Source organism: Mustela lutreola, chromosome 15 (genome assembly GCF_030435805.1).
Source record: "Mustela lutreola isolate mMusLut2 chromosome 15, mMusLut2.pri, whole genome shotgun sequence".
NCBI classification, from domain to species: Eukaryota; Metazoa; Chordata; class Mammalia; order Carnivora; family Mustelidae; genus Mustela; species Mustela lutreola.
In genome coordinates this window covers 47,672,416-47,681,112 of record NC_081304.1, presented here as the reverse complement: position 1 = coordinate 47,681,112, position 8,697 = coordinate 47,672,416, and the positions used below count along the sequence as shown (strand labels likewise).

General features: G+C 55.5%; 1 protein-coding gene across 1 annotated transcript; it reads right to left on the bottom strand.

The window, feature by feature from the left end:
• Window positions 1-473: 473 nt before the first annotated feature.
• Window positions 474-6,170, bottom strand: ALDH3A1 (aldehyde dehydrogenase 3 family member A1). Its single transcript, XM_059148790.1, has 11 exons — window positions 5,997-6,170; window positions 5,673-5,839; window positions 4,007-4,238; window positions 3,697-3,782; window positions 3,266-3,474; window positions 2,955-3,072; window positions 2,289-2,430; window positions 1,754-1,920; window positions 1,307-1,406; window positions 775-905; window positions 474-672 (listed from the first exon to the last, which is right to left on the bottom strand). The coding sequence occupies exons 2-11, from the start codon at window positions 5,832-5,834 to the stop codon at window positions 658-660; spliced, it is 1,362 nt and encodes a 453-aa protein (XP_059004773.1). The 5' UTR covers window positions 5,835-5,839; window positions 5,997-6,170; the 3' UTR covers window positions 474-657.
• Between the last annotated feature and the right edge of the window lie 2,527 nt (window positions 6,171-8,697).

The following is an 8,697-nucleotide window of genomic DNA, read 5'->3' as shown; positions in this document are numbered from 1 at the left end:
CTGTACTTTGCTCCTCGGGCCTCTAAGGCCAGTCTCCTGGGACCAGATGCTGCCTGACCAAAAGTCATAAGGTACCGTGGGTCCTGAGGGTCCACCTTGCTTCCTGGCCTCCTGCCCAGGATCTGCCCTCGGAAATCACCTAGGGGGTTCATGTTGACGACTGCGTGATCTCACCGAGGGACCCCTGACCTAGGGGTCAAACCTAATTCGAGAGGAGTACATCAGCCTGCATTTCTGAGCCATTTGCCATCAGACAGCCTCCCTGGCCATCCCCTTCGCAGATATGGAGCTGATGCCCACTGTCTAGATGCAAGGTTAATGTCTCCCTGACACCAGTGCCTCCTGCCTCAAGCCCTGGGGGCCAATGTGGGACTTTGAGGAGATCTTTGCTTGAGTCAGGATGAGAACTGACTGGGGGCAGGGATGGGACTGGAGAGGATGGGGGAAACACACACACACATTTGTCTGGCTGGTGAACTTTTATTGGTCTCTCTATGTCCAGCAAAGGGGCAGGGACCTAGGGAAGGGAAGCCCGGGGCCCAGAAGGAAATGGGGACATGCACTGATCACAGAGGAGCAAGTGGGGGGGCTCCAGGAGCAATCCTCCTACGGCTGGACAGAGGGGCAGTGGTGTAGCATGGGGAAGCCAGGTCCACTTCAGTGACGGGTCATCTGTGAAGAAGACACAAGGGGACAGGAAGGCGTGTGTCCTGCATGGACCTGGTGGCTCCCAGCAGCCTGGTCTCTGGGACAACCTCTGCCCCCACTTCTCACCTTGGCCATGCTCGGGGGGTACCTGGCTTTGAGGGACTCATCATTCAGTAGAGGCCTCACCAGGCAGGAGCGGCGGTGGGAGAAGGTCTCAAAGCTCTTCTTGCCATGGTAGGACCCCATGCCACTGTTCCCTGCAGGGAGAGGCCCTTGGGTCACCCCAAGTGGCCTGAGACTCCCCCAGCTCCCACCTGCAACCCTCAGGCACCCCTTCTCTGAGCATCCCAGGGGACAATAGAGAGTGTTCTGAAGAGTTCGGTTTTGGCGATACCGCTAGATGGCTGTGTGACCTCCGGCCTGTGTCCCCTCTCTCAGGGCCTCCATGAAGCAGGCCTGGTGTACCAGGGGGCCTAAAGGAACCTCTAGGATCTCAAGGTCAAACATGCTAGTGGCTACACTGGCAGGAGCCAGAGACCCACAGGGGAGAGCTCGTGGGGGTCTGAGGTTCTCTCCTGAACTCCCAAGCCAGGGCTGGGATGGGGGGGAGGACATCTGTAGAGAGACAGGTGGGCAGTGAGTTCAGCCCCGGACTCACCCACACCCCCGTAAGGCAGGGAGTGCACAGAGATGTGGACGATGACGTCATTGGCCGTCACCCCACCACTTGATGTCTCTGCAATCACCTTCTTAACCACCTGCAACGGCATGAAGCCCCTGCCTCAGTCTTCTTCCTGGGGCACCCCAGTCCCTCCCCACCCTGTCTGGGTGCATCCCAGAGCCTCAAGGGCCAGGCAGAGCCATACTGCAGTCTGAACCCCAGTTGGGGTCTCCCACTCTCCCCACATGTTTTGTACTTTGTGGGAAACAACTGGCTTCAGAGATGAGAAAGGGGCTCAGAGAGGTTCAGCGACTTGCACAAGATCACACAGCAGGGAGCACCGAATCTGGATCTGAATCTGGCTCTGTGGACCCCTGGGTCCTGTTCACACGATGCCCTTTTGGGAAGCCCAAGACCCTGGCAGGGAGGGGACCCCAGGCCCACCTTGTCGTTTAGAGAGAACACGTAGAGTGCCAGGGGTTTCTCGCGTTGGTTGATGAACTGGATGGCCTCCTCCAGGCTGCGCACACACATGATGGGCATCACCGGCCCAAAGATCTCCTCCTGCATCACTGGGGACTGGGGGTCCACATCTATGAGGATGGTGGGGGCTGAGGCAGGAAGCAAGCGAGAGTCAGCCGTTGCCGAGACCCCCACCTACCTGGCAAGCCTGGCATCTAGCTTCCTCCTTCCATTCCTGTAAGGGGGTGCTGCCGAGTCTCAGGCAGGGCACCTGACAAGGCCTCTGCCTGCCCGGGCTTCATCCCAGCAGACCATGGGGAGAACTGCGTATAAACAGAAGGGCGGGGAGGCGCGCGGCGGTGGGGCCGGGGGTGGGGGGCACAGGGTCTACATCGAGAGGGGGCAGGCACTGTGCCCTGCCACCACCTGAGCCCCTCCCGGAGCTCTTCATTCCCCGCCAAGCTGGGGGCAAAGTTGGGGAGGGCGCGGTGCCCTTACCAAAGGCGAGCACACACACCTATGTATCGGGTGGCTGCGTCCCCCGTGCCTCCATAGGCGACTTTCTGGCCCTCCATCAAGCCCATCACCCTCTGGAAATGCCGGGAGTTGATGATCCTTCCGTAGTCACGGGACTTCTTGGCATCCTCTCCATAGAACTCCTACAGAAAACAGGAGGCAGGCTTCAGGTAAGGATGTGGTCGTTCATTATGGCCATTGGCTGAGAGGTGACCTGGCCTGGGAGCAAAGGTGGGCCCCACCCCAGCAGGTGCACAGCGACATCAAGGGCTACTGGACTGCCATGACATCTGGGGCACTCCACAGCATGTGACTTGCAGTAAGACAGCATTGTTTGAAAGAAATACATGCACAGTCGTGTGGACCGGGCATTAGGATCAAACGTTTGCGTTCACAGAAAGGAAATGGGAGGGAACATACCAGTAAGTCAGTAGTGATTGCCTTGGGGTGGTGGGTTTCTGAGAGGAGCTTTTTTTTTTCTTTTTTGCTTTACGCTTTATTCTTTTATAATCTTTTCCCAAATTATCTACAATGAGTGTAGATTACTTTTAAGATCAGAAAAAAAATGTCCAGTGTTTTCTAAAGTCTAGACTGCCCCCCCCACTACCTTGTAGCCCCTCTCTCACTCAGCCCCCGGGGCGGGAGGAGGGGGCCCATGCTCACTCACTTTCAGGGACTTTTTCAGCTTCTCCACAATTTGATTCTGGATGGAGGGGTCACAGAGGATGTAGTCGGGGCCCACACAGGTCTGGCCGCTGTTCATGAATTTCCCCCAGGCGATGCGTCTGTGAAAATTCCAGATTAGATCACATTCCGCAAGGCGCAGGAGGTGCCCCCAGATGAGCATCTCAATTCCACCAGCGCAGGATTAAGGTGCGAGGGACTGAGCTCTGCAGGAGAGCTCTCAGGCGGGCAGAAGCCAGAGGCTTTAAGACTCAGATCAAGACTGTGGTCTGCGTGGGCTGGACCACACCTCACCTGCAGGCAATGTCCAGGTCACAGTCCTTGTCTACATAGCAGGGGTTCTTCCCCCCCAGCTCCAGCGTGACGGGGGTCAGGTGCTTGGCCGCCGCCATCATGATGATCTTCCCCACGGCGGTGTTCCCGGTGTACAGAATATGGTCAAATCTTTCCTTGAGCACCTCTGTGGTCTCGGGAATGCCCCCAGTGATCACCGGGTACAGGTCCTTCCACGTGAGGAGAGAGATGAGGCTCAGGAAAGACCACTACTCCTCCTCCCCCCCCAACCCTGGCGAGACAGCCCCCATCAAACAGACCCCCCTCTCCTGACACCAGGACTCCATTCACCTCTATGGGACAGGCCAGCTCTCCTTGCCCCAACCCAAAGCTTAGCCTCTTGCTGCAAAAATGCAGTTTCTCAAGCCCCAAAGACCCGGAGAGCACCTCACCCTGTCCAGGTACTGAGGGACGATGGTGGCCAGCAGGTTCGCCATGTTCTCACTCAGCTCCGAGGGCTTGGTGACCACTGCATTCCCTGCAGAGCACAGGGATTCAGAGTCCTACCCTCCCAGGGACCAAGCCTGGAGCCCCATCTGTTCTGAGTCCATCAGACCCCGTGAAAGACAGATTCATCAGAACTTGACCTGACCCAGGTCTCTATCTTCCCCCAGGCCTGAGCTCCCCACCCTCTCTGGCCACACTCAGTAGGGGTGGGACTGTGATCCCTGGTGACTCCCTCCTGAAAGGGGGCCCATGTACCTGCAGCAATGGCGCCCACCATGGGCTGGATGGTGACGGTGAAGGGGTAGTTCCAGGTGCCGATGACGAGGACCACGCCCAGGGGCTCCGAGTGGATGTAACACTCGTCCTGCTGGGTCTGGAGACTCTTCTCCACGGGCTCATCTGCAGCCCACTCGGGGAGCTTCTTGATCATGTACTCGATCTCTTCTAGGACATAAACCATCTCCTCGTAGTAGGCATTCCATTCATTCTGTAGTGGAGACAGGCTCCGTGTGAGCTCATAGGCTAGAGATCGAGGGAGTCGAGATCGTGTGGTCCTGACACACTGTTCCCTGGATTTGGGACCCTGAATGAGCTGCCTACCTTCTCCGGACCTCATCTGAAAAATGGGAGTGTGGTCTGGACCTCCCAGGAGGTCAGGGCTGGGTGGGCATGTTGGACACAGCCTGGCATGTTGCAGCCAGGGTGATGGGGGATGTTCACGGGGGGCTCCCCAGGTTGGGTGCTGGGGCCAGAGAAGGCACGGGGGTCCGAGCCAAGCTGAGGACTTGCCACCTGGGTGGTGGACCCATGAGGGACCCTTTCTGACAGTGTTGGGGGCCCAGGCAGGTTTGGACATGTCAAGTTCATGGTGCCTCCCAGGACCTCAGATTTGGGCAGGGATGTGAAGGTGGGGAGAACCCAGTGGAGGTGCGCCAGGAATGCTTTTAGGTTGAAATGAGCCTTGAACCCAGGATGGAGCCCTAAGAAGGCCACCTTGAAGAAAGAGGTCCAGGAAAAAGACAGCCAAAGAGAGGACAAAATCCAGGAGACCCTCAGCAGCAGAGGGAGAGGGAGAGGAGGGCTCAAGGGATCCTCCTGGAGTGGGTGGGGAGGAAGCCACTATGCAGGGGTGAGGAGAGAGGAGGAGAGGACGTCAGAACACACAGCTCTTCCATGAACTTTGGCTGTGAAAGAGCAAAACAGAAGTTGTGAAGCTTTTGTTTTAAGACAAGGAACTCCTGTAAAAATACAGGAGCCCATGACCTATCCAAGGAGGGGGATAAGCTCCAGCTAAGCCCCTGCTCTTCTCCAAGGCAGAATCGAACTGTGGGATCAAGGCCATGCGTCTTGGGGGCAGCAAGATAAAGGGTTTGAGAATTGGCAGGTGTCTGATTTTGCTCAGGGTGAGGGATGGATCGAGAGGGAGGGAGGGGCCCTTTGGGATGCCAAGCTGGGATGTTCTCTTGGGCTGGGGGGTGGACTAGGTGGCCCTACATTGGGCTGAGGGCTAAGGGAATAAGCAGACCGGAAGTTCACGGTGTCCTGTCCACAGGCCATGGCGAAAAAACGGTGGCCTCATGCTCCGGGCTGGGTGGAGAAGGAAGTGAAGCCAGGAGGAAATGGGAGGCAGATGGGGGAAAGGAGCTGCTGCCCGTGTGCTGAGCTGCAGGGGAACCTGGGGCTCGAAATGGGTCGGAAGGAGTGGCCTGAGCGCCCCATCTCAGGGGCTGATGGTTTGAGCTTCACTTTTCCTCCTCTATAAAAGGGTCCTGCCAGGGGCAGCGTGCTTTGAGGGCTAGTTGAGGTTCTAGGCAAATAGCTGGGCACAGACCGCCAGCGCGCAGCAGATGTCCCCAAAGCGAGCAGCGACTTTTCCTGTTGCTGTCCCACGCCTCCGGGGTGTTGGGGGCACGGGGCGCACCTTGTGGAGGTCTGCGGTCAGCGCACCCACGATGTCCTTCTCGTGCTCCTTGATCATGCACCGCAGCGCCTCCAGCTGCTGGATCCGGAACTGCAGCGGGCGGGTCTTGCCCAAGTTGAAGGCGGCTCTGGCCCGCTGCACGACCTCGCTTATTTTGCTCATGGTGCCTGTGGGGAGAGAGTACCTTGGACCTGGGGGCTGAGAGCTGGCACTCTCATTGCTCCAGCACCGAGTTAATTTTATAGGAAGAGTGCTGGGAAAGTGGCATGCTTTTGCCTTCTCAGCTCCCTAACCCAGACATCCCAACCTCTGGCCCTCCCATACCTGCTGAGCTGATGACAAAACTGCAGGGAGAGTCAGGGAGCAATGACTCGCGACCCTAATTGCTGGCGGTGAGTTCTGGGCTGTGTGCTGGGGCAGGTCCTTCCTGACATCTCTCAACCTTCACTCCCCCCTCCGCCTGCTTGCAAAGCTGGAGACCCTGACAGGCAAACATGCCAAGAGCCAGGTGCATGCAGCCCGGCTGGTTTCTGGGTTAGACTGGCTCACACAGGTCGTGATTCCACAGCCAGCTGATTCCAGAAAACCAGAGTGTGCCTGTAACACCTGGGAGACACAGGGTGTGGGCCAGCACCGGTCTTAGCTTCTGAGTTGCACACACAAGTGCGGAAGGAATTCCTGCTAGCCATGCAAAAAACCATACTGGCAAACTGGGATGGCTCTTCTGGGGGCCCTCTGGCAACCTCTAGCAAAAGCCTTTACAATGTTTTTCTCTATGATACTGCAGGTCCACATTCAGGAGCTCACAGAAATCACAGCATTCCCAAGCATTCATGAATAAAAACAAGGTCACCAAGGTTGTATACCACAGAGGACTACTGGAAACATACTAAATGGCCAGTGGCAATGGAAATGCGGTACCCAGCACTCGTGTAATGGATGACTGCACAGGATTTAGGGGGGAGGTAGAGCTCTCTTGCTCTCAGAGCTTGATGTGTCCTAGGCACAAGGCATAAGCACAAGATACAAGAAAGAGAGCGGGTTACAGAACAGTAGGAACACGAGGCATGCGCGTAGAAGTGTGTGTGCACATGCGCACATGTATGTACGTGTGCTCTTGCACACGCAAGAAAAGACCAGAAGGATAACCCCCAACATGGTGATGACAGGTAGAGGTGGAATTAGTAGCGATCTTTGTGCTCATCTTCTATGATGTTTGACTTCTTTTGCAACGAGCTTGCCTTTTTAAAAATGTTTTGTACCTTTTTGAATAGGTAACATGCACTCATGGTAGAGAAAGTGAAAAGATAGGAAAGGGGCACAAAGAAAAGTCTCCCTTTTCCCTCAGCAATTCCTCACCATCCCGCCCAGAGATAGCCCAGCATTTTCAGATACTGTGTAACTTCTAATATCAGAAAAAAAAAAAAAAAAAAAGAAAACCCACAATAAGGCTAATTCTACTTCGCAGAAAAATTATATATACCACACAAACTATACAGATATACATATATGTATATATGGTATACATATATGGTATATATGTATATATGGTATATATACATTTTTGCAAAATGGAAATGAGAGAGTGTGTGTGTAATCCAGTTCAAATTCCAGCCAGTGGTTTCTGATGACTTCCAGAGCGTCCCCTGTCCACGGTGCTGACCCCCACCCCAGGCATTCTGCGCAGAGAAAAGGGGCCCTGCCTGCAGCTGGGCATCCCAGCTGACCACGACCCCAGCCACACAGCTCTGCAGGATGGTCCTGCTTCTGTCCTTGGACTCAGGGGATCAAACCAAGGCAGCAGGCTCTGGCCATCGGCCACCAAGGCTGGGCAGCCCAGAGTAGAAGAGCCCAGATCCAGTACTCAGAACCATGGGGTATGTGGGAAGGAGTCCTCTCTATGGATGGCATTCATAATGGCATCACACTTCAGTTATTACAGAGATTAATGGAGCTGGAGAGCATCTAACATTGCACTTGGCACCCCAAGAGGAGCTGATGGAATTCCTTTCCTCGGAATCCCACCTGCCTCACCTGTGCCAGTTCTGCCCCCAAGGAGTCCCCATGGTTGACTCCCCCTCAGTCACCCGCTTTGATCCACGCAAAAACTCCGTGTGGTGCCCATGAAGAAGGAACTGTTAGGAGTCCATTTTACAGGTGAGCAAAGTGAGGCCGAAAGATGCTGGATATACCCCCCTAGGGAAAAAAAGAGAGAGAGAACGGGATCGGGAGATGGGATGGGAAGGGGGTCGGGGAGAAGATTACCTCTGACACAGCCTTTCCTAGCGTCTTGAGACTCTGGAATGAGCCACCGCTGAGAGGGGAAGCATTTAAGAACCCTTCTTCCCGCCCACTTGGCCCCGGAGTCCCCGCCCAGGAAGTATGGGTAACCAGAACAAAAACACTGTTCGAATATGGGTTCTAGCTAACTTCGACTTCCTCTGAGCCCCAGCTTCAGGGATTAGGCCTTGGGTGGTTTATTATTGTTATTTTTTTTCTCTTCTGAAATGCAAGAATGCATCTCTGGAGGCTAGGGTGGGGCTCCTGTCCACTCTTCAAAAGGAGCCTCAGTGTTTGCCCTGGGCAAGGGGGCCCTGATTGATTCAGCCTGGCACGGAACTCTCCTAGATTTCCCAAAGTTCAACTGCCAGAGGCTGTTCTCCGGATGTCACTGTTATATAAGGTCAGCAGAAGGTGAGGCATTAGTCCCGGTGCGTACGCACGCAGCTCCCCCAGCATGTGCCAATGCACGCACATCTTCTGGAACCCCTCACTTCCCGGCCATGTGCATGGGTGTCAGGGCCCCCCTGATGGAGCGTCTCCCACCTGGGGCACTACAGGCTGGGGGATTCCTCTGCGCAGATCTGCCCTCCTGTTGAAGGGCGGAGACAAGGCCAAGAACCAGGAATGACTGCCTGGAAATCTCCCTCTGTGTGGTCACCCAGGAAACCAGAGATACTTGGGAGGGAAGGAAGCATCGGGAAGCCCCTTCCTTTGCTCTTTCCAGATGTTTGTCTCTCTGTGC